The 26,619-nt window shown below is 40.3% G+C and overlaps 1 protein-coding gene across 7 annotated transcripts in view; it reads left to right on the forward strand.

Annotated features, from left to right (window-relative positions):
- CYRIB (CYFIP related Rac1 interactor B) overlaps positions 1-26,619 on the forward strand; it is a 140,320-nt gene that overhangs the window by 108,318 nt on the left and 5,383 nt on the right. For all 7 annotated transcript variants that reach the window (XM_038389917.2, XM_043507346.1, XM_038389909.2 and 4 more), the window contains 8 exons: positions 3,652-3,773; positions 8,985-9,090; positions 12,308-12,444; positions 21,389-21,466; positions 22,033-22,149; positions 23,647-23,726; positions 24,889-25,015; positions 25,993-26,063. In XM_038389917.2, the coding sequence (XP_038245845.1) occupies positions 3,652-3,773; positions 8,985-9,090; positions 12,308-12,444; positions 21,389-21,466; positions 22,033-22,149; positions 23,647-23,726; positions 24,889-25,015; positions 25,993-26,063 (838 nt within the window). The remainder of the gene's footprint in view (positions 1-3,651; positions 3,774-8,984; positions 9,091-12,307; positions 12,445-21,388; positions 21,467-22,032; positions 22,150-23,646; positions 23,727-24,888; positions 25,016-25,992; positions 26,064-26,619) is intronic.

Below are 26,619 nucleotides of genomic sequence, written 5' to 3' on the forward strand. Positions count from 1 at the left end.
TGACCTCCTGTATAGCACAAGCCATAAACTTCCCCAAAATAATTCCTGGAGTGTATCTTTTAGAAAATCATCTATTTATTTTAAAATTCTGAGTAATGGAGAATCCACCACAGTCCTTGGTAAAATGTTTCAATGGTTAACTACTCTCACCTTTAAAAATTTACACCTTCTCTCCAGTCTAAATTTGTCTAGTTTCAATTTCCAGCCATTGGGTCATGCTTTCTCTGCTAGACTGAAGAACCCATTATTAAATATGTGTTCCCCATGTAAGTACTTGTAGACTGTAATTGAGTCACTCCTTAATCTTCTCTTGGTTAAACTAAATAGATTAAGCTCTTTGACTCTATCGTGATACATCGTGTTTTCTAATACTTTAATCATTCTCATGGCTCTTCTCTGAGTCCTCTCTCATTTATTAACATCCTTCTTGAAGTATGGGCACCATACCTGGGCACAGTATTCCAGCAGTGGTCACACCAGTGCCAAATATAGAGATAAAATAATCTCTCTACTACTCAAGTTTCCCCTGTTTATGCATCCCAGGTCTGCATTGGTAACAGCAAGTATAAGGTGAAGTTAGCCTGTTTACCTGAAAGATCTAAGTTTGTAATTTCCCCCAGAAACAAATGACAACCTCAACCATTTAAACATTGCAGAGCTTTTGGTGTTTTTGCTGTCATCAGGTGTTACAAGAGAAATGTAGAATCCTGATCTTGTCATATAAGCAAGAGTGGGAGCTCTTTCAACTTTGCTTTAGAATGAATAATTGTATCAACCCCTCATCCTTTTTCTGAGTGCATGACATAAGTAAATTCAACCAGTTATTAAATGATTGTCTTTAAAATAAACAGCGGCATAAATATCCCTCCTCCTCCTCGTTCACTTCCCTAACCATCCTGCGGGAATGAGCTCCATAGCCAGAAACCCTTAACTGAAACAGCCCTACTTCCAGTCCCCAGAGATGAATATCTAGGTGGTGTCACCTCAGATGACTTCAGAAATGAAGAGCACAATATACCCTAATGCATCAACTCAGCATATCCATTCTGTGTAGAATTTCTGACATTGGCTAGTATCTTCACAAATCCTTCTACTACTCTGTCAGTGTCTAAAAGGAGCATCCTTTATAAGGAGGGTGAAGCAAGGAAGGATAATGGAAAAGCTTTAAGCTTACAGGAAATGTATTCAGTATAAGAGAACCAAAGTGGCAAGTCTTGATTGAATTATTTAACAATGCAAATACTCTGGAATGCTACAGAGCTTTATATTAGGCTGTACTGTCCTATAGTATTTCATGTACTATAGCATTTCATGTTTGTACATGAACTGTTAATAGTAAACTGCTGTTTACCTGTCTGCTATTTTCCCCCATTTTTATCTTAATTTCTTACAGCAGTCTTCAGCAGCTTTCAAAATTATAAATCAGACTTTTCTATGACAATCTCAAAAATGTTGGCCAGTTATTTCTGTAGTCAGACCTAATCAATGTGGTGCTATTTTTTCCTTTTAAAAAGGGAGCAGCAAGCTTCCTTGTGTTCGGACACTTCTTAAAATTGAAATGTTAAGTATTAATAAACTGTTGCAAGGTCTACTTAGGTGCACTTGCTAACAATGCCCCATCTTTATGCACGTAACATAGATGTCCTATTTTTGTGGTTTAACAAAACTGAATATACCAAAACCAGATAGATAATGTGTGTTTAACCTTTTTGTTCCATCATGATCCATGCATTAAAACTGTTTTCCACAATGTGTAAAATTAACGGATGTATGCTTCAGTTGATGGGTGTGCCCAACTTCAATCAATGTTCTTTTATTTTTTTTTCTCATGGACCACAATGCACTTTATTTACATTTGTATAACTTAATAGAAGCCATTTAAATAACCTACAAAGAATCAGGCAACATATCCCATGGAACACATTGGCCACAGCTACACATGACCTGAGCTGCAAGGAACCAGCTGGGGAAAGCAGCTATTCCAAACACTCTTCACTAATGTGCAGGCACCTGGTGTCTGTCACAAGCCAGCAGAGTCTGCCAAAAGTGGAACAGAGTCTGTGTCTCCTCTAGGACCACGGCAGCTTTGCTTGTCAAGTCCCATGGAGGGAGAGCCAGGCGCGGGGGATCCCGTACTCCAGGATGCCAGGCATTCCCTACAGCGTGTGTACAGTAGGCAGAAAACAAACAGTCCGAAGAGCAGGAACTGCTACCCCAGCGGGCTGGCTTTATTTTGGGAGTTAGGCATTTGTATCATGGAGAGAAGACCCTTTACTCTAATTTACCTTTAATGTGGTATTGATTAGTTACATTAAATTTGTACAGGCCTAGCTGCACCTAACGCATGAAATATAAGCATTAGTGGTCTATTGTTTACAGATAATCCTTACTAGAAAAATGTTTATTTGGTCAATATAATTACCTGGATTTTGTACTTTGAAAATCTTTAGATTAATTTACTTTTGAAAGTTTATTTCCTAACTCATTTACCAGTGTAGATAGCTAAGAAATAGTGTCAATGTTAAAGTTGCAGAGTTCAGAAGTAATGACCAGTTTCATTGGTCTCAATAGCTTTTCTTTCTGACACCATAATCACCAGTTAGGGATATAAAAGGAGCCAAAATTATATTTTTTTATAACTTTTTTTTCTCACAATCTGATCTCACCTCAGGTAAATAATTTATGAAATAAAATGTTTGGATTAGGGATGATGCTCCTAAATATTAAAAAAACAAAAAAAAACTTGTTAGACCACAAAAATATTATGACATTTCTTAAAACATATACATTGTTTTTATGAATTAGTTTTGTATTTATTAGGCAAATATAATATTACTTAAATGATACCCAGAGAGGGAGAGTGTCTTATATCTGAAAGAGAGAGATTTAATTATCCTATTATGTGGGATAACAACATATCCCAATTATAGACAGTATACAGGAGAATCTACACAGGTGGCTTTAACAATTTGTTGCATCTGTCTTTGAGCCAGTTACAATGGATCTTCTCATGACCAATTAGATTACTGGCCCTTAATCGGCATTTATATTTTAGTATATTCAGAACTGAGAATGTGCCCAGGGCTATAAAGAATACACAAAAATACAGTTCCTGCTCCAAAAACTTAAAATATATAAAAGTGTACAATTTTTTAAAATGAAAGTAGATAAGACTACCTTGTTTTGTAACACTTTTAGTATATCTTTAATCAGTGTGTCTTTCCATAACTCACCTATGGCTCTTCCACTGAGTTCCTACTGCATCCTAAAAGTAAGAATAAATCCTAGTATAGTTTGATAAATAAAAACATATTAAAACTTGTCAATTTTAATTTTAAAAAAAACCTTAAAATTGTAACTAACCATGGGTGGTAATGTTTGGTAATCTGGAAGGTAAATTTAAGGTTTTAACATCCCCGCTGCCTGTAGACCTCATACACGAAAATTTCAAATTCAAACAATGATGGGGGAATATACACAACTGTAGTTATCTTTGTAAAGTTTCTCAGAGATATAGTGGTAGCTTTATGCAGTAAATGGAATAATAGTTATACAAGAATTCATTAGGAACTTTGTCCTTTCAATCATGGTGGACTTCTTAAAAACTCACGCAGTTAAACAAATTATTTAATATGCTCTCCTACTGTTTAGATGCCCAGCCTACAGAATCTGAAAAGGAAATTTATAATCAGGTGAATGTAGTGCTAAAGGATGCAGAAGGAATCCTGGAAGACTTACAGTCATACAGAGGAGCTGGCCACGAAATACGAGAGGTAAAGCATCGTTAGATATTTTGCGATCATACACACGATTCTATAGAATGTTGTTAGCATACATAACCTGGAACAGATAGACGAGCTAATTTTCAGTTTCTCTGGCAGGACTATTGTATTAATAATCTGAAATGAAAATATTCTACTTTGAAATATGGCTCTACTCTAAAATGTTGTGATTTAAAAAAAAATCACTGGCTACTATATTTGTCTTCAATAACTTTCATATTAAACGCACATAGTTGAGTAATAAAAAGATGTTTCCTCTAAAGCTTTTATCTTAACAGGATTCTTGCTGCTGGATCTTGGGTCACTCGCCTGAGACAGAGATCTGCTTTCTGTGTATATTCAATAACGTTTGCTGACTTTACTGACTAAAACAACTTTTTCATTTTTGTTTACTATTGCAAGCTAACACAGCTGTTGGAGACTATAGAAGATTTTTCTGACCTCACGTAATCGTTGTTAACTAAGCTGAAATTGCAGAATCTTTATTACTTATAATAATGCAGAAAGAACATAGCTTGCCTTTCAGATTCATAGGTGAGTTTGCAGGAGTAGCAGTTGGAGCCATGTTTTGGTTGCTGGGAAAAATTGCTGTGCAAATCTTGAGAGACAAGAAATGCCCCCATAATACATTTTAATAACCTTATATGAACTAGAGATTGTGGGGGTCGGGGGGGTTCCCTCTAATAGCTTGTTCCAGTTGTTCCTTGCTTCCAATAAAATGGTGGAGTAGGCAGTCTTCCTATTCCTAGAGAATTCATAGTTCTCCGCTCAGTGCACCATGCCCCAAAAGTATATGAAGTCCTATTGTTGTCCTCAGCCAGACCAATATAACAGCTCTTCTCCAGAGGTAACCCTACTGCAAGTAACTAAAGGTCTGTGGAAATTGCCTAGACTAATTTTATATACCCATCACCATCAATGGAGTTTAAAAAGGCACCACACGGTACTTCTCTGGTCTGCTCTTAAGTCCAACTTATTTAAAAGAAAAATAGACAAGAAAAAAGTCAAACTTTGCAGACCTGAACAGCTTTTAATGCAAAGCTGAGCACAACCTCAGTGTTCATAGATTCGAAGGCCAGAAGGGACCATTGTGATCATCTAGTCTGATCACCTGTGTAACACTGGCCATAGAACTTTCCCAAAAATAATTCCTAGAGCAGATCTTTTAGAAAAATATCCAATCTTGATTTAAAAATTCTCAGTGATGGAAAATCCACCACAACCCTGGATCAGTTGTTCCAATGGTTAATTAATCTCACTGTTAAAAAAGTTATGCCTTATTTCCAGTCTAAATTTGTTGAGTTTCAGCTCCAGCCATTGGATCGTGTTATACATTACTCTGCTAGATTGAAGAGCCCATTATTAAATATTTGTACCCCGTGTAGATATTTATAGGCTGTAAACAAGTCACTCCTTAACCGTCTCTTTATTAAGCTAAATAGATAGACTCAAAAGCTCAGTCACTATACGGCATGTTTTCTACCCTTTAATTATTATCATGGCTCTTCTCTGAATCCTCTCCAATTCATCAAAATCCTTCTTGAATTTGTGGGCACCAGAACTGGACATAATATTTGCTTGGCTCATAGACTCAGAATTTAAGGCCAGAACGGACAATTGTGATCATCAAATCCAGTGGTTCTCAACCTGTGGGCCGCTTGCGGCCCAATGCGCACACAGATGCAGCCCATGTGACATCCTCAGGGCCATATAGGTAGTATGTATATTGTGTGGATGTGGCCAACATAATACAGAGAGAACTGCATATGCAGTCCACTGATCTAATCTGACTTCATGCACACCACAGGTCACAAAGCCTCATGCACCCACTCATGTAATAGCTCATAACCTCTGGCTGAGTTACTGAAGTCCTCAAATCTTGATTTAATGATGTAAAGTTGCAGAGAATTTGCCATTTAATCTAGTTCAAAACAGCAAGTGACCTGTGCCCCATGCTGCAGAGGAAGGCAAAAACCATTCCAGCAGCAACTGCACCAGTTCCAAATACAGAGGGAAAATAACCTCTCTACTCGTACTCGAGGTTCTCCTTTTATGCATCGCAGGATCCTATTAGCTCTTTTGGTCACAGCTGGCAGAATTGTTTTCGGCAGTTGTAGGCAATATAGGCAACCTGCAGTGGTGTCCCAAACTGACTTGTTTGCTCTCACCCCCATATCTCTCCCATCTACAATAACAATTGCAATTCTGGAGCAACTCTTTTGTGTACAATTCAGGGTATTGTCTGCCTTTTCTGTTTCTGTTTTCTGAATATGGACTTGGATGGCTCCTGAAACTTGAATCTTCTGCTGAAGATTTTAATCACTACTTGAACCTTTCATGTTAACTGCTGGGCTTGGCTTAGACCAGAGTGGTCATAGTACAGTGTCACAGTCAAGGTTTGTGAATCAGTTTGGAATGATTAGACTGGTGAGCCCAGAGTCTTTCATTTTGATACATTCAGGCACACTTTGGTGTTCTGTTGACTATTACTACTGCACCCAGCTTTGAATAATTGAATAAGAAAACAGATGTCTAAAGTCTACTGATTTCTATATAAATATACTTAAAGTACCATATGATAACTCCTCACTTAATGTTTTAGTTAGGTTCCTGAAAAATGCTACTTTAAGCAAAACAATGTTAAGTGAATCCAGTTTCCCCATAAGAATTAATGTAAAGGGGGGGAGTAGGTTCCAGGGAAACTTTTTTTGCCAGACAAAAGACTATATTTTTTACACACACACACACACACACACACACACACACACACACACACAATATAAGTTTTAAACAATTTAATACTGTACCCAGCAATGATGATTGTGAAGTTGGTTGAGGTGGTGGAGTAAGAGGGTGGGATATTTCCCAGGGAATGCCTTACTGCTAAATGATGAACTAGCACTTGGCTGAGCCCTCAAGGGTTAACACATTGTCAGTGTAGCCATTCATGCTGCCTTGTAGAGCGTGAGGAGGGAGGGGAGACAGCATGGCAGAGAGAGACAGAGACACACACCGTGTGTGTGAGAGAGACGCGCATTGTCCATTTAAATATGATGACCCCCCTCTAAGTACGCTGCCTTTTTAAGTAGATCAGCAAGTTGAGACAGCAGCTGCTGCCAGCAAGCTCCCTCCATCCTGAGCCCTGTCGTATCCCGCCCCTGCTCTGTTTAGATGGGGTAAAGGAGAGGGGAGGAGGGGACACCCTGACATTAGTACCCCTCTTCCTCTCATCCCCCTTGCACAGCAAGCAGAAGGCTCCTGGGAACAGCTCCAAGGCAGAGAGCAGGAGCAGCACATGGCAGTGAGGGGGAGGGACAGCCTAACTGCCCTGCAATTGATAGCCTGCTGGGCGGTTGCAGCACTGGGAACTTAGGGAAGTGGGCAGCTGATAGGGGGGCTTCCGGTCTACCCTGGGTCCAAGCCCCTACCAGCTAGCTCCAACGGGCTGCTCTTTCTGTCAGGAGGCTGTCAAACAACATTATAAGGGAGCATTGCAAAACTTTAAACAAGCATGTTCTTTAATTGATCAGCAACAAAACAACGTTAAGTAGGACAACTTTAAGTGAGAAGTTACTGTATTGGGACACCACTGAGCGATCTGAGTGTGTCCACAATGATGAGAACCAGGGATGGAGAGAGAAATGAAGTGTTAATATACAAAAACTCCCACCTTATACCTCCACACTGTTAGAAATCAACTAACATTTTTAACAAATAATAAGAATTAGTTCAAAAGTAACGACTGAAACACAAGGTTTGCAGCAAGACATGTAAGAAAGCAGTGAACAAGAAGTGAAACAATGTAGTAACCAGTATAAACTAGACAGATGAAAATAAAAGTGTATCAGTTCACAGATATTATGCTGGAACATTAGAATTTCTAAACTTCCTGTTTAGAATTTCTAAACTTCTAAACTTCCTGCCTGTTGGTATCTTACACAGCAACTCTTTCCAAGAGTGTCTATTTTCAAAATTTTAATATCCTTCCTGTAAGAGAGGTGATATATGTACATTTCTCATCTAAGTTGACTGGGAAGGGAAGGTTAAGACTAGGAAACATTTTAAAAGAAAATTAAATTCCCCAATACCTTACAGTATGGAAGGAAAAAATCAATAAGATTGTTTGCATGCATTATGCTTCCTGTTAGTGTTGGGAGAAAGGAAATTACTCTACACTTTAATATTTACTCCAGTAAAATTTTTCTAAATAATTTAATAGAATTAAATATACTGTTTGTACTAAAATTCTGCATGAAATAACATATCTGAATTTCTCATTATCTGATCTGAAAAGTACAAAGGGGTCAGCTAATATTTGAGTGTTCCTCTTTTAAGCAAAATTCCAAATACGAGCAAATGTAGATCTTGATTGACACTGTTGAATAACTTGCTATTCTAGAACTCAATGTTACACAATTTAATTTTTGAATAAATGTTTTCCTGTAAAATGTGACAAAATACTGCAAAGCTAACTGCAATTAATATAGAATGTTTATATATCAAATGTTCTGACACAGCACTACTGTCAGAACACCAGAAAATCTCAACTACCTGAGATGTGTAGTCACTTTTTCCCTGGTGTCATATTCTGCCAGCGGTATTGACTTGATCATATAAAAATTCCATGAGCTAAAGGTGGTTGGTTCTCCCTCCCCATTGCCTGATACCGATTGCTGAAGCTGAAACTAACTTTGTGTACTATCCATGATCATTAAATTAGGCTAAACTCATTCTCTTGGAGTATCCTGATAAAGCAGTGGTTTGACCAAGTAGATTGTACTGTGTAAATTGTTTCCTTTTTTGTGTTTTAGGCAACTTAAAAATCATCCACATAAAAGTAATTGTTTAATAGTGTTTACATCCTATAAAGTATTATGTTCATAAAGTGTGCTTAATTATTTTCATTGTGTATGTGTAAAGAATGTGCATAACAGGGTACAGTATGTGATGAAAGGCACCAGCTTATAATTTTCAATTAAAATCTGACTCATAATAGGACACTGGTTGCACCCATAATATCTGGAGAAACAGTTCCCTTCCCACAATCTAAAGAATGATGCTCCCTTCTTTTGTTTTCCATCAGTACCTCTGATCAACCTCTTTTAATACATATTTTGAATGAAAGAAAACTTTCCTAGTCTTGATTCCTGTTGTTAAGCGAGGTGTGACTTTTTTTCTTTCTCCATGTGTTCAATTTTCAAGGCGATACAGCATCCCTCTGACGAAAAATTGCAGGAGAAGGCATGGGGTGCAGTTGTTCCATTAGTAGGCAAGCTAAAGAAATTCTATGAATTTTCTCAAAGGCTAGGTAAGTTGAAAGGTGGTAAACTAATGACTTGATAGCCTTCATACTAGCCAAAGACTCAAAAAGTAACAGCAAATTTTTTTTTTAAGTACAGTAAAGGAATGAAACCTGCCAAACACTTAGTGTGCCACTGGGAAATCAGGGTGCTAAAGGAGCACTCAAAGACAATAAGGCCATTGTGGAGAAACTAAGTGAATTTTTTGCATCAGTCTTCACTGCAGATGTGAGGGAGATTCCCGCACCTAAGCCATTCTTTTTAGGTGACAAATCTGAGGAACTGTCCCAGATTGAGATGTCATTAGGCGGTTTTGGAACAAATCAATAAACAGTAGTAAGTCATCAGGACCAGATGGTATTCACCCAAGAGTTCTGATGGAAGTCAAATATAAAATTGCAGAACTTATTTTCCTAAGAGTGACAGACAACAAACCCAGCTGCTGAACACACCCAGCAGAGGGGCTCCCCTGCCACTTGCTGGCATTGCAGATTGCTCACCCTGCTTTGGGGACATCTGCTAGCACTGGGCTTTCCAAGGAGGGTGAAATTCATCCTATGCAGCAGGCCAGTGTGAGGCCTTTGCAGCACTGTAGTGCCACTTAAGCCTATCTGACGGTTTGATGCTGCCAGGGGTGGCAGGCTAGGGAGCCCTGGTTATGCTAAAGCACTGAATGTAGGGAACACAAGTATATTTTTGTGATTGTAGAAGATTGTTGTGTGGTCCCCACCGTCACTGCTATACTAGTGTGTCAGGATGTCATCTTTGTGGTGTCTGAACAGGTTGAATTCTACATCTCCCAGGAGCAGGAGGTGATTGGTGAGAAGGGATTAGGGGCATAGCGATGAGATCTAAGGGGACTTGCTCACCTCTCCCTTGGCCTGTGATTTGGTTGTGAGGCAGCAGAGATTTAAAATCCAGTCCAGGAGAAATCAAGAACTTCTTCCCACTGATTTACTGCCCTGCTTGAGCCATTTTGGCAGGTAACCGATCATTTAAATCAGCTTGTGTACCAGATTTAGGGTGACCAGTTGTCCCAATTTTATAGGGACAGTCCCAATATTTGGGGCTGTGTCTTATATAGGCGCCTATTAGCCCCCCCCCGCCCCCAATCCCTGTCCCGATTTTTCACACTTCCTGTCTGGTCACACTAACCAGATTGCTGGAGGATAGCTGAGTGACACCAATTTTAAAAAAAGGCTCCCAATGCAATGCTGGCAATTACAGGCTGGTAAACCTAACTTCAGTACCAGGCAAACTGGTTGAAACTGTAGTAAAGAACAGAATTATCAGACACATAGATGGACATGATTTGTTGGGGAAGAGTCAACATAGCTTTTGTAAAGGGAAATCATGCCTCACCAGTATATTTGAATTATTTGAGGTGAACAAACATGGACATGGGTGATCCGGTGGATATGGTGTACATACACTTCCAGAAAGCCTTTGACATCCTCACCATAGGCTCTTAAGCAGAGTAAGCAGTGATGGGATAAGAGGAAAAATCCTCTCATGAATCAGTAACTGTTTAAAAGATGGGAAACAAAGGGTAGGAATAAATGGTCAGTTTTCACAGTGGAGAGAGGTAAATAGTTGTATTCCCCAGGGATCAATACTGTGTCCTGTGTTGTTCAACATATTCATAAATGATCTGGAAAAAGGGGTGAACAGTGAGGTGGCAAAATTTGCAGACAATACAAAATTACTCAAGATAAAGTCCAAAGCAGACTGCAAAGAGTTACAATGGGATCTCACAAAACTGGGTGACTGGGCAACAAAATGACAGATGAAATTGAATGTTGATGAATGCAAAATAATGTACGTTGGAAAACATAAGAAAATTTAGAGGGGATACACAGATCAAATTGTATTTTTGATTGTCCTCCAGGAGGTACTTCACTTACTTTAAAACGTGCACTGTTGCCCACTGTAGTAGAGGCAAACCAGTTACGCCACTAAAAGGAAAAATAAAATATGCCACCCTCACCATACTGTGTTTCCTGCAGGAATATGTTTCCATGAACTTTCCTTGTATGTTAGTATATAGTCATTGGAAACTTCTTGTGGTCTCCAAGAAAATGTAGCATCTTCTTGCACCTAAATGTTCCAAGTTTCTGAAGATAAAAAAATGTAATCCATTAAAAGTGAAAGTTTATCTTAGTTTTACAGGCCTTAGAGAGACAAGATGGGTGAGGTAATATTTTTATTGGATCAATTTTTGTCGGTGAGAGAGACAAGATTTTAGATTGTCCCTTTGAACTACAGTATTAAGAAATGGTAATTAATCAATATATCAAAGTGTCCCTTGTATGTTAAAGCTGGAAATGCATCAGCCATAGAACTTTCAGAACTATTTGTGGTGGCTTTGTCTATTGAACAGCCTACTGTCACTTCCACAATTAATAGCAAAATAGTGCTAAGTGCAGGATTGTATTTCAGGAATAAGGTAACTCTGCTTTCTTCAGGCAATCTCATCTCACCACTGTCCTCTTCTTCTTCCTCCCCCCCACCAAAAAAAAGTTGTAGAGCAAAAACATTTGAAGGTCTACATAAACATGTCTAAAGAACATAGGAAACTAACCACTTATTTACTTAGCTTCTCACTTGCTACTGCTAAGGTTTAAAAGTTTCTTCATTAGGTATTCAACCAACAGAAGAGTTCTCCATTCTGGGTTAGTGGATTGAAAGACACTTAGAAATGCATCTTTTAATTAAGTAGATAATTTTATGACAAAGGTTTTTTTTTTGTTTGGTTGTTTGTTTGCTTGTTTTTTAAATAAAACTTTAGCCTGCCAAATTTTAAGAGATTACTGCTTGGCTTCTTTAACTGCTAGCTGCATTTCCAATTTTTTGATATGGCCTTTGTAGATAGGGTCATTTTGTCGTCACTGTCATTTCTGTTCCTTAACATTGAATAGCTTTTCATATAGCAATATTAACTGAAATTACCAATGTAAAGTCAGTTTCAAACAAAAATTGAATATAGTCATGAAATTGAAAAATTAGTTTATGGTAGAATCCAGTCAGATATAGGTCCTGTATCTATAGCAATTCGTGGGTAATCGCCAGTATAAATGCCCTATGAAAACCAATTATAACTTATTTGATCTTAAAACTCACTTTAGATCATGGGATTACCATACATTTTAGCATTTTAAGTCAACGACTAATATATAGTAGAAGCAGATACCATTTGTCATGTTTTGATTTTCTTTCTTCATTTAGAGGCAGGATTGCGAGGTCTATTGGGAGCCCTGACAAGCACCCCATATTCACCGACTCAGCACCTGGAGCGAGAGCAGGCTCTTGCTAAGCAATTTGCAGAAATTCTTCATTTCACACTCCGATTTGATGAGCTCAAGGTAAATTTCCATGCATTTTTAAATAGGCAGTTCATCTAAAAGGAGCCCAGGACTGAGGTTTGGAGAAACCTGGGTTTCATTCCAAACACTGCCACAGACTCGGTGACAGTGGGCAAACCTCTTAATCACTCTTGATGTCCCTATCTGTAAAAAGAATGATGTTTGCTTCAGTTCCTCTGTGATGCTTCCTAATACTTAAAATCCTCAGATACTTTATCTAGATCAGGTTTCAGAGTAGCAGCCGTGTTAGTCTCTAAGGTGCCACAAGTACTCCTTTTCTTTTATCTAGATCAGTGGTTCTTAAACTTTTATACTGATGATCCCTTTCACATAGCAAGCCTCTGAGTATGACCCTCCCCTTATAAATTAAAAACACTTCTTTTTTATCTATTTAACACCATTATAAATGCTGAAGGCAAAGCGGGGTTGGGGTGTAGGTTGACAGCTCACGACCCCCCATGTAATAACCTTGCAACCCCCAAGGGGTCCCGACCCCCAGTTTGACAACCCCTGGTCTAGATCATGAAAAGTTAATTCTTTCATTGAGTGCTAGCATTCATCAAGTATTATGGAAAAATTGAGAATTGCTTCATTTATGCAATAGAAGTTGCATATAATTGTCAACACTCATTGGCCAGTTCTGGAATGTGGTTGAATTGCACAAGTCGAATGTTGGGGGTGGGGAGAGGGCAAAGGAAGTTTAAAGATCGCTTTTTCACTCCCCTGATCCTGCTGTAGCTGTATGCGCGCTAGGTCTCCTTATGGCTACTTTAACATCAGGCTGCAGCAGCCCCAGGGCACTGAAAATGCAGCTGAAGATTAGTATAGCACATGAACTTGTCAGGAGTGCTGTTTTTCATCTGACCATGCCTCTTTCCCTGCAATGTCAGCAGGAGTGAAAGAAGAGCAGTCAAAAGAATAGGAGCCCCATAAATTGGCTTTCTGCCATTTGAAGTTCACCCATACACAGGTGAAATCCCATTGGGCTGATTAAACTGACTTTAGGTCCAGGTTACACTGTCAGTGTGGTACAAAGTAGCTGTACTGCATCAAATCTGGCTCCATGTTCCTGAAAATAGTTAATATAATTAAGTATGAGGAAGAAATAGTTAACTAACATTAAAAGAGAAGAAAGCAATTAACAAAAGCTAGGAAATTTATGACTGAGATGAATGGTCTTTGGGTTTCGTGGCTCTTGTCAATTTGCATGAAGCAAACTTCCTCCATATATATCTGTACTTACTGTTCTGTGATTTCTTTACTGAGAGAGTACTTTGATTGTGCTTAAATTTCAAACTGTTTCGTTTTACATTAAAAATGATTGCATGTGACAAATACAACATTTTTGAAATTCTGTATATTTTTGTTTTTGATTGAAAAAGAACAAGAAATATTTTTGCCTGATCCATTTCCAGGCTTAATTTTTGAAAAAAATGGGGAGCCCAAAACATACTACTTATTCGAAATGTAATCCCTTTCATTTTTCTGTTTTGAATATTTTCAAAATGCCTACTAACATTGAACATGAAAACAGAATTTTTACTTGGCACAAATGTTAATGATAAAGTGTTAAACTCTGATAATGAAGTCTGTACATAATGGAAATGTCAAGACCCATCAATAATTTTGTAAACTCTTCAGACGAGTACTGTCTCTAACACTATGTCTACGCTACCGCTGGATCGACACTCCAGCGATTGATGCATCAGGGGGTTGATTTAGTGTGTCTAGTGAATACCTGATAATTCTGTACTGTGCCTAGAACAATGGAGCCTTGATCTCTCTTGGGGTCCCTAGTTGCTACTATAATACAAATAATAAAAAATATTAGTTTTCTTATCTTCATGTGGAATCAGTAGCCCCCAAATACCAATTTTAATTTTGGCTTTAAAAAAAATACTCCTGGAACCAAGTTTATTTTTGTCCACAAGTAATTGTGCACTGGGGATATTTTCTGAACTATTGGCTTGTCAGTATTAGAGATTTTTGTACCATTGTTTCCACACCAATGCAAACCCCACAGTGTACATGAGCCGCTTCATTGTAAAGTGAGGTGCGTGCCAGTGTGACTTACCTCCTGGAGTAAGTCACCTTGGTGTAGTGCATCTGCACAGACAGTTTACTTGAACATGCCTTTGCAAGTGCAAAAATCCATAATGCAGACAAGCCCTAAAGCCATGTGTATTATTCCAGTTGCTCAAGACTAATATCAGCCATGTACAGGTATACTTAATCCTTCCTCTGTGCAGGAGAATGGACTAGATGGCCTCTTGAGGTCTCTTCCAGCCCCACATTACTGAGGTTCCGTGTGTCCCCATTTTAGTCTGGCGTACTTCTTCATCAAGAGAAAGTGTTGTATGTATGTTTATATATATAACATACATACATTCTTATCCTATCTGATTTTCCGAGTGACTGTAGTTTCCCAAAAACCACGTAGCAATGGTCTAGACACACTGGTCTAATCCTATGGCAAACTGGAGCAGATCAGAACATCCACTCTTCTCTCACATAGTTTTTATTCTGAAAAATTATGTAGATCAAAGCAGGAAGTCTTACGTGCTCTAGGTACTTCTAAAGGAGTGGTTCTTCTTCAAGAGATGTCCCTGTGGGTGCTCCACTCCAGGTGATGGTGCATTTCTTCGCCTTTTCTCAGGGAGTTTTGCAGCAGTGCCAGTACGGGTTGCGCACCTGTGGTGCCTGCCTCTCACGCCGATGGCAATTTCATACAGCATGCGCACGACCCAGACTCCTCAGTTCCTTCTAAACCGTCCCCGGCAGAGCTCAGCAGTCCGGTTGAAAATCTTCATTTCAAATAGAGAAGTTTAGATAAATTAGTGAGTTAGGATAGTTTAGACAAGTTAAGTTTTAGTTATTAGAGTTATGTTCCTTATTTAAAATTTAAAAAAAAAATAATCTTTTTCCATCCCTTTGTACGGTTAGAATTGGGTTAGGAAAATGCCTAGTTCTCCAGGATTTAAAAGATACATGACGTGCAGAGAGGGAATGCCTGTGTTAGATGGACACACTCAATCTGTCCATTGCCTGGGGGAAGCTCACATTCTTCAGAAATGTGTCCACTGTAACAAACTGAAGGCTAGGGCACAAAGGGATAGAGTCCTGAGACTTAAATTCATCTTGATGGAGAAGTCCTTAAGACCAGCCTCCGACTCGGGACAGGAACCCTCTTCCCAGCATAGGTCCCTGGTCTCCCCACTGCCAAGATCCCTAAGGCCAAAAACTGGCCATCCTCTTAACCTCATAGAGAGCAGAACAACACAAAATGGTCGCTGACCAAATCACTCTCATCGGTGCCAGCCGCACTAATGCTCAGCACGTATGATACTCCGGGCATCTCCGGCACAGTCCACGCAGCAGCGGCCGCCGGAACCCAGCACTACAGTGCCATGGTTAAGGGCTCTAAGCTGCCTGCCTCCACCATAGTACCGTCAGCAGCTCCAAAGGAGACTAGCGGACCCAGCCTTCTGTGGGCTGCCCAATGCTGTTAGGGCAATGGTGCCAACACAAACTGCATTGGCATTGGCTCAGCACATCACACCACTGGTGCAATCGGGACCTTGCCTCCAGCACCGAGGCTCTCAGCCGTACACCATTTTCTGCACCACAAGGATTTGTTATCCTCAACTCCAGAGTCCCCTCTCTTAGGCACCAATATCTCACCAGGGCCAGCGGTACCACACCAACATTTATCTTCGATAGCATCGCAGTTCTTGATCAAAGAAGAGAATGTTGAAGGGGTATTTTTCCTTCACCATTCTTCCCCCATGGCTACTGAACCCCTACGTTCACGACCCTCATATGCTCACGACATGTCGCTATGGTACAGCCGCCCATAGATGGCACCAGCCATACCCTATCCTAGTCACTGGCCATATTGGAACTCCTGGGGGTCTTACCAAAGACACTATAGCAGGCACCACAGACTATGTAGGGAAGATGCCAGATCCCCACCTTCACCTTCAGAGACTGTAGTGACAGAGACAGATGAACCCATGGCAAAGCAGGAAGAAGACACTTCTCCCGACACCTCGCCAACCAACAACAATTCATCCTCCTCACTGGGTGAGGCTATTATGCCTCCACCACCAACCAGGATGGATAACTTTACCCCCTTCCAAAACTTATTCAAAAGAGTGGTCAGTGAGCTCAGAATTACTCTGGAGGAAGTGCTGGAAACTCAACATAAGCTAACATATCTTAGACATCTTACTCCTCCAAGATAGCATTGCCAATCAATGGGGCTATCATGGAACCTGCCAAGATGCTGTGGCAAACTCCAGTCATCATACCTCCTAGCCGCAAAAGAGCGGACCGAAAATATTATGTTCCCTCGAAGGGATCAGAATTTCTATTCACACACCCGCACCCAACTCTCTGGTAGTGGAAGCAGCCAACCAAAGGGGCAAACAGCACTTTTGATCCACTCTACGATAAAGCGAGTAAGAGGTTGGACCTATTTGGCCGCAAAGTATACTCTTCATCCATGCTTCAAGTCAGAGTGGCAAATTACGTGGTACTACTTGCCAAATATGACCACAGGAACTATGGCAAATTTATGGACTTTATTAGGGAGATCCCAGAGGAAAAGGGGCAACAATTTAAATCTCTGGTCTCTGAAGGACAGATGATTGTACGCATGGCTCTACAGGCCTCACTAGACTCTGGGGACATGGTCAACAGGTCCACCGCTACAGCTGTCATCATGCAACAAGCCTTATGGTTTAACTCCTCAGCATTCCCATGGGAGATGCAAAATACAGTCAAAGATCTCGCCTTCGATGGAGAAAAATTGTTTGCAGCCAAAACCAATGAGGTAATGCACACTATGAAGGACTCGCGGGGCACACTCCAGTCCCTCGGCATTCATACACCTGCCACAAGGAGGAGACAATACAGGTATCAACCATATCAAAGGAATAGATAGCCAACATACACACAACAACACCAGAGGCCTTACGAGCAACAACACCAACAACAATGACAGAGACCACAATGACAATGTCCGTAACCACAAGCGGCATCTAAACCTACTGCCTCTAATCAACAAATTTGAAGGCTTGTTTCTGGAAGACCTTTCCCACATTCCAGTGCTTACACCATCCATCCATTCATCTATTTGGAAGCCGTTTGCTATCGTTCTACCTGAAATGGGCTGCCATCACCATGGACAAATGGGCCCTAGAAGTCATCCGAAGGGGCTATACCATTCCTTTCCTGTATCTACACCTCAACCACCCACCCTCCCCGTCCACTTCAGGGAGCCCTTTCGTGACCATTTGCTATGTCAAGAGTTATATCATCACCTCCAATTATGGGGCGTGGAGACTGATCCCACACAACACAGGTGGAAGGGGTTTTACTTCCACTTTTTTTTTTTTAACACAAAAGAAAAATGGGAGATGGTGACCTGTTCTCGATCTCAGGTGACTGAACAAGTTTGTAAGAAAGCAGCAATTCAAGATGGTCACCGTAGCAACAATAATACCAGCACTGGAGCAGGGGGACTGGTTTTCATCCCTCCACCTGCAGGATGTTTGTTTTTGTGTTAGCATACACCTTGCCCACAGGCATTTTCTGAGATTTACTTTGGACACAGACCACTATCAATGCAAGGTTTTACCTTTTGGCCTGTCAATAGTGCCTCGTGTCTTATCAAAGATCCTCACGGTAGTGCACCTGTGAAAACAAGGAATATTATTATTTCCTTACCCGGATGACTGTCTCTTGAAGTCACACACTTGATTAGATACCATTCGCTCTACCCAAACAACGATAGATTGCTTCCAGAGTCTCGATCTACAAATAAACAAAAAGAAATCAACAGTAGAATTAGCTCAACAATTAGAATTCATCAGCACTTACCTCGACTTGATGACGGTGAAGGCATCACTTCCATGAGACAGATTTGACATGGTAAAGACACTCCTATCCACAGTGCGGAACAGCCCACACGTGCCTACAACTGTTTGGCAACATGGCAGCGTGCACATTTGTGGTCAAACACGCACACTTGCACATTCATTGCCTGCAAGGATGTCTAGCAACCATCTACAGACCAAACAAACACAGGTTAAACATATGATTAACAGTGCCCCCACAAGGTCAAGGACTCAGTAGCCTGGTGGACTCAGCCTCACAACCTGTGTTCGGAGATCCCATTTACACAAGATCCTCCATCACAGATGATCACAATGGATGCCTCCCTAATTGGGTGGGGAGCACACATGCAACATCACACAGTTCAAGGATTATGGTCCACACCCAAGACAAGGCTACACATAACCTGCTACAACTTCGTGCTGTCCAGAATGCCTGCCTCCACTTCCTACCATTCATAAGAAACCAAAACATAAGAATAATGACCAACAACATAGCTTGCATGTTTTACATCAACAGGCAAGGGGGGAGCCCGATCACATGCGTTATGTACCAAGGGTATGAGACTCTGGAATTGGTGCGTCCAACACAATATCCATATCTAAGTTTCCTACCTACCTGGATGTCAGAACACCATGGCAGACAAACTCGGCAGACGTTTTCCCCAGGACCACAAATGGGAATTACACGACGCAATACTGGAATGCATATTCCAAAAATGGGGCCAACCACAAATAGATCTATTTGTAACTGCCCGCAACACAAAGTGTCTGAAATTCTGTTCCAGAGCAGGTCTGGAGAAGCGATCAATGGGAGACCCATTCCTGACCAAGTGGACCACAGACCTTCTCTATGCATTCCCACTCATACCATTACTACCCAGAGTAATACAGAAAATAAGGACCGACAAAGCCAGAGTCATCCTAATAGCCCTCACATAACATGGATGTCAGCATGTGCCCCAGTCACTCTCCCTCTCTGGACGGACCTATTAATACAAGATGGCCAAATGCAACATCTGAACATAAAGATGCTACATCTGAAGGCATGGCTCCTCTGTGGTTCTCTAATGGTGAACTAAGTTGCTCTAAACAGGTCCAGAGGGTGCTACTCCACAGTAGAAAACATACTACACGTAGCACCTACATACACAAGTGGAAGAGATTACAGCATGTGCACTGCCAGACAAACCGATGCAACATCTGCACCTTTTCCATTGATATTAGACTACCTTCTGGAATTAAAATAATCTGACCTCTCCGTCAGCTCAAAAAAGGTACACCTTGCCTTATCACCTCTTTTCACCAAAAAAATCAATGACACTACAATCTTTGCTCACCCAATCACCAAGTGATTCTTCAAGGGCATCCAAACCATCTATCCGGACGTAAGAGCACCCACACAACCCTGGGACTTAAACTTGATCTTAATGGCCCTCACTCGGAAACCATTTGAGCCCTTAGCAAACTGCTCCCTATTACACCTATCCATGAAAGTGACATTCCTAATAGCAATCACATCAGCTAGACATGTGGGAGAAATTGGGGCACTCATGGCAGATCCATCGTACATGACCTTTTTTAAAGATAGTCACATTACAAACCCATCCTAAATTTCTCCCCAAAGTACATGCGTCCTTCCACATTAATCAACCTATATAGCTTTCTTTCCTAAACCACACAAGAACACGTTTGAAGCTAAGATGCACACCCTTGATGTTAGAACAGCACTAGCTTTTTATTTGGACAGAACCAAGACATTTAGAGTTTCACCAAAACGCTTTATATCCATCGCAGAACGCTCTAAAGGTACCGCCATATCAACGCAGAGACTCTCTAAATGGATATCTGGAAGCATTCACCAGTGTTATCAATTGAAAGACACACAACCGCCAGCAAGGATGAAGACGCACTCTACTAGATCATATCAGTGTCAGTAGTGTTCCTAAACGATGTTTCACTAATAGACATATGCAAAGCCGCTACCGGGGCTTCCGAACACACCTTCGCCAAACATTATACAATCACACAAGGCCCTAAGGCAGATATTCGGCTGGGCTGAGCTGTATTATCGGCAATTATACTACCAACTCCGAAGCCCCTACCATCCTAGGAGGGCACTGCTCTAGGGTCACCTGGAGTGGAGCACCCACAGGGACATCTCTCTTGAAAAAGAGAAGGTTACTCACCTTGTGGAATAACAGGTTCTTCGTGATGTTTGTCCCTGTGGGTGCTCCACTACTCGCCCTCCTCCCCTCTACTTCGGAGTTTAAAGTAGACTCTGCAGTAGAGAAGGAACTGAGGATTCCGGGTTGTGCACACACTAGATGAAGTGCCAACAGTGTGCGAGGTAGACACTGCTGCAAACTCTCCAAGCAAATGGCACAGGAACGCACCATCACCTGGAGGGGAGCACCCATAGGGACATACATCCTGAAGAACCTCATTACTGCAAAAGGTGAGTAATCTTCTGTTCTCAAACTTATTTAATCCTATCCCCTTCTTTGAGTCTGTAGTAGTTTATGATCCCCTGCCTCGAGCACCCGGCCAACAGCCACTGCTCTCCAGCTGCCCAGCTCCTAAGGCAGAGCGGTGAGCTGCGGCTGGGTGCCTAGTCCTGAAAAGCAGCACAGCCGCAAGCAGCAGCGCAGAAGTCAGGGTGTCAGTACCATGCCACCCTGACTTCTGTGCTGCTGCTGGCGGCTGTGCTGCTTTTCAGGACTAGGCACCCAACCAGCAGCCGCAGTTCTCCGGCTGCCCAGCTCTGAATGTGCACAGTAAGGTTGTTCCCCCCCCAAAAAGCTTCTCATACCCCCCCAATACATTTTGTGCCCCTCCCTTCGACCCCCAATTTGAGAGGCCCCTCAGTTTGAGAACCTCTAAAAACATCCAGGGCTTGCAAGATGCTGAGTGCTCTATACTTCCATTGACTCAATGACAGTTGAGTGTGCGTTATACCTCTTAGTATTATATCTCCATAAAGTTTGTCTTCGGATCCTAACTGAGCATCTGTCACTAAAATATATTCATTTTCTCACTTTTCGTAGATGACAAATCCTGCTATACAGAATGACTTCAGCTACTACAGAAGAACTTTGAGTCGTATGAGGATTAATAATGTTCCAGTAGGTAACCTCTGGAAGTGAAAAAACACTTCAAATTAAATTTAAATTCTTTGTCTTTCTAGTACTATTTATCAAGCTTTTTTAGGGTAAAAAACGATTATAGTAAAAGCTGTGTTATCTGGCACTTTACCAACCAGAAAGCTCTATAAACTGGCTTTTCTGATCTTCATTGAAAGTCCCGTTTATAGATCGGTTGGCACAGGGCCAGCAGGTTTCCTATCTGGCTTTGCATGATTCCCTGGAAGCGGTGAAATGTGCCTGCTGCTCCTAAGTGGTGGTGCGGCTAGGCGGCTCTGCGCGCTGCCCCGCCCCACCCCGAGCGTTGGCTCTGCAGCTCCCATTGGCCAGGAGCTGCCTGAATCTGGTACTCCAAAACCCCTCCTGCACCCAAACTCCCTTCCAGAGCCCACACCCCCTCCTGCGCCCTAGCCCTGAACTCCCTCCTACACCCAAATTCCCTCCCTCTTAGTTAACTGGATTTTTTTTTACTTACCGGCACCCCCCTTTCCCCAAATATGCCAGATAACAAAGCATTTACTGTACATAAATTTTGTATTTGTTTATAGGCAGAGGGTGAAAATGAAGTAAATAACGAATTGGCAAATAGAATGTCTTTATTTTATGCTGAAGCGACGCCAATGTTGAAAACCTTAAGTGATGCCACGACAAAATTTGTGTCAGAGGTAAGCATATGGCAGAAGGTTTTTCTTTGACTTGGATATTGCACTGTAAAATGCAGCTATGTTCTGAAAGACGACAATTAAGAAGTTATTGTGGGACTTTCTGTCCTGATAACTCCCAGGTGAAATTTGCTGAAGACTTAGGGATTGTCTACATGGCGCAGCAAAGTGCACCAGAGGGGTAGAAGGGAATGATTTATAGAGCACTCTAACATTCTGTGTTTTAACTGCACAGGACTGCGTTAAGACAAGCTAGGTACCTTTTAGAGCATGCCAGCAGTCTACATATCTGCACAGGCCAGTTACCGTGCAGCACATGAGTGCGCTCTACAAATCACAACCCTCTACTGGGCTTTGCTGGTACCATGTATACAAGCCCGTAATTTAGAATCTGTAAATCAAATTTCTCCCTTTTATGCAATCAGAAGAAATTTAGGTGCAGCCAGTCTTGCAGATGCTGTGCATGGTAGAATAGGTTCCAGCTGGCCTTCCAACAGTTCTGTTGTAGGCTGCTGTCCAATAGCTATGTCTGTACTGTTATTAGTAAAAACTTTATTTTATCCAGTAAAATAAGCACATGCCTGTCGTGGTGGTGTGCCTTCGGTTATATTGTCTGATCTGCATTTTTAGATATCCATACTCAAAAAGGGCTTCTAAAAACAGAGTGAAACAAATTGGGCTTGAATATCTCTGCTTGAAATTGAGAAGCAAATAAAAAAAGAAGTGATGTGTTCTTTTTAAAAGAAAGATTCCCAGGAGAGCTTCATTCTGGTACATATAGAAGTTAAAATGTAATTACAACGATACAAGCATAAACTCAATTAGATACATGAATGTGTTAGAATAAATCTTGAACTTGTTATGGAATAGGATCAAAGTATCCAAGTGTCCTTGAACTACCTACTGAAGTATCTGACATGATATCCACAACACCACTATTATTGACTTGGCTCACTTATTACCGGTTTCCCATGTACAGCTGAGAAAAATCAACCTTTTATTTTGAAAACTATACAGTTTTTAAACAAAATATGTTACTTTTTCAAATGAATAGTAATGTATTATTAATACTGTAGAACATAATTATCTCCAGTCAAAGACGGAGAATCTTATTTTAAGATTATTTTAAGGTCACATTTTTCTTCCTTCTCAATGGACCTGTCATGCCATTGTTTAAGCTCTCCACTGAAATCAATATAGCAAAAACAAACTCTCCAAAAATCCATGAGAAATTCTGTGTAAAAATGGAAACTATAGTAAGGTCTTGTGTCTGTAATAGTGGAAGTGGTACAATCACTATGGTTTTAAAACAACTGATTGTAAATACTTTATTGATAAAGTACTGCAGTGTTTCTTATACCTAAAGGGGGGGGGTGTAGATGTGTTTTTAAACTAGAGAACTCAGTCTAAGGTAGTGTTCATTGACCTGGAATTGTATTAGGTTTTACAGTATTACACTTTCGTTATACAGATTAGAATTACTCATTTCTTCTTTCACAGAATAAAAATTTACCAATTGAAAATACCACAGATTGTTTAAGCACCATGGCTAGTGTGTGCAGAGTCATGTTGGAAACCCCGTAAGTATGAGCTGAGTGACAAAATTCAGTTCTTCAGTTATAGGCCTCTTGTGCACAATATCTATAGAAAATATAAGTATGCATGTCAGGCATAATCCATAATGCATAAAATGAATGGGGAAAAAATAGGAAAATTAACAAAATGGGAGCCAAAAATTTTTTTTTTACTAAATTCCATAACATTTTTCTAGCCTTGTTATGGCTTATTTTTCTCATGCACTAGACACAGCATGTTGTCTACTTTCTCTGAAATTATTGTTTAATATTTAAAAGTAGAATGGGTATGAAGGTTAACAGATCTCTCAGTACATTTGTAAATGCTTTTGTCATGCATAATTCAGGAAAATTGAGCACACTTGCCTAGAGCATGCTTTGAAAGATGGCTCGAGCAATGCACGTAATGGTTCTTTCCTGTTTTGTTAACTGCTACATGAAAGGAGAGTTCAATGGGTGAATGGTGGCTCTAGCAAGTCTACCGCCTTGGTCCTTGTTTGAGTATTGAATATAACAATTTGTAGGCTTGGACTACTTGAGTCTACTGTAAATGTGACAAACTATGGGCAGGAGAAGTTAAACATTCTGTGCTAAGTTTTTCTAACCAGCTGTTCACGGATCTGAAGAGGCTGCTATTGATATAACTGTTCAGTAATGGAGTAACAATGTCAAATTAAAAACAAAAACACAAAGGACTGGGATGAATACCAGTGCATGTTTTATTGCGGGGAGTATAAGAAGGAGGGACTCCAAACATTGAACTTCAGGGACAGTTTGTGCCACTGACAGACAAGCAGTTACGCCTTACTCATAAAAACTTGGCATCCTTATTCCATGCGTACATCACAAGTGAACTGTGTTTTTCTTCTTTGGGTATAAACTAAGTGTTCACTTGTTTGGAAGAGGCCAAGACAGCTAATACGAAAAATGCTGAAATTAACAGCAAGATTTCAGTTTGAGCTTGAGAGAGATTTATTCTTCCAGTTTCCAAATAATGGGCTTTCTAAGCAATGGTCTAACTTTCGTGTTGGTGAAAATAGTTGTTCTTGTCTCTGAAGAAACTTTTCTTTTTTGGAAGGTTCCCCTATAAGTGACTTTTTTTCCAGTGTTAAAGACGAAGGCGTGTTTTAGTATTTGATATAATAATGGATATTTTTCTAAATTCCAGTGAGTACAGAAGCAGGTTTACAAATGAAGAAACAGTATCGTTCTGTCTGAGGGTAATGGTGGGTGTCATCATACTCTATGACCATGTGCATCCAGTGGGCGCCTTTGCCAAAACTTCAAAAATTGATGTAAGTTTTGTGGTGTTCATAGTCTTTGGATGTTTAAACCAAAGTTATACATAGACTGTCTCTTCCCCCCTCCCATTGTAATATGAGTTTTCTGAGTCCAAATAAATCAATAACAAGCATGCATACAGTCTGGAATGGTCCTAATTGGTTGGCATATACTACCAGCCTACCGTATAGATGATTGTATACAGCAAGCAATCCAAAATATACATTCAAATGCACGAAAAGGCATCTTAAGAGTTAAGGTAGAAAGTGAGTTCAGTGGAATCCAAATAACACCCAGAAACATTATTATACTTTATTCACACAATGTGTCTATCTTTTAAATAACATAAAGTTAGAATATCTGCAAATGAAAGGCTAGTAGGTCTAGTGTGTTCCTCACTGCCACATAATTTTTCATCCCTCACAATCATCCAAACCAACTTGGATTGGTTGCATTGTCCTCCAACCTTCAACTTTGTCCCCTTTTTGTTCTGTAATAGAAATGTGCTGTTGGATGTATACTATTGCGTTTATATTTTATTTGTTAAATGTGTAGTAGATGCATCAAAAGAAATATTGTCCCATGGAACTTGGACCAGGGTCAGCGGTTTTTATTCTGTATTGTTCTGAGCACATTGACAAAACGAGTATTAATTTTAAAAATCAGAAAAAAACCCTGTGAAACCTTTTATATTGTCCTTAAGGTAAAAGTCTTTCAGTTCCTTACAGCAGATTTTGATGTAGCTATTCCACTGCTTGCAGATGGGTGGAATTCTCAGTGTGATGGCAAGTAACTAGATAAGTCTTTCTACATTAAGGGAAGATTTCAGAGTTCTAGATGTTTGCTACCTTTCCAATATCCAGAAGAATAACATGTACATTTAAAGTCCTTTAAAGTAGTTAAGTGTTAGGGCTTGGGGAACTATATTTTTTGCAAGTTATTATTGTATGGCATTCACATGATACAGAGTGTTAACTTGTTTAATTTCCAGATGAAAGGATGCATCAAAGTCCTTAAAGACCAGCCTCCTAACAGTGTAGAAGGCCTTCTAAATGCTCTCAGGTACTTATTTTTAACTTGAAACGATTTTAATGTGAATTTTTTAGAAGGTGCTGAACAGAGAGACCTGGATGATGAAGTCTTCTATCAATATAACAGATAAAAGATGAGCCTCTGTTCTGCAGGCTTCCTCACTAGCATGCCTTAATCCTAAAATGGAGTTGACTGCCTTTGTGAGTAAAACAATAGTCAAGTCTTCAGGCCCATTCATTTCCTGCTCCCTGGCTATGACTGCCAGTCAGATTACCTACTGTTAATTGTGTTATTTTTATGGTGGTTTTTTGGTTCAAAATTCGCATTTACTAATATGGAACTGCCATTTGTATTGCCCATTTCCATAGCCAGTTAACCACCTAACTGCACAACTGTGTACATTAGGTGAGACACTAGGGGAGTTAACACGGGATAAAATGTCATGCCCAAACAAACACATTCCTGAAATCCAATTCTTAAAGTACAAGCAAAGGACAGAACTGGAGAAATTTAATTAGTTGCTCACTGGGTAGATGGAAGGAGGAGGCATAAAATGATATATGAGAAGCCAGTTTAAGCAAATCTG

This window comes from Dermochelys coriacea, chromosome 2, assembly GCF_009764565.3.
Source record: "Dermochelys coriacea isolate rDerCor1 chromosome 2, rDerCor1.pri.v4, whole genome shotgun sequence".
In the NCBI taxonomy this organism is placed as follows: Eukaryota; Metazoa; Chordata; order Testudines; family Dermochelyidae; genus Dermochelys; species Dermochelys coriacea.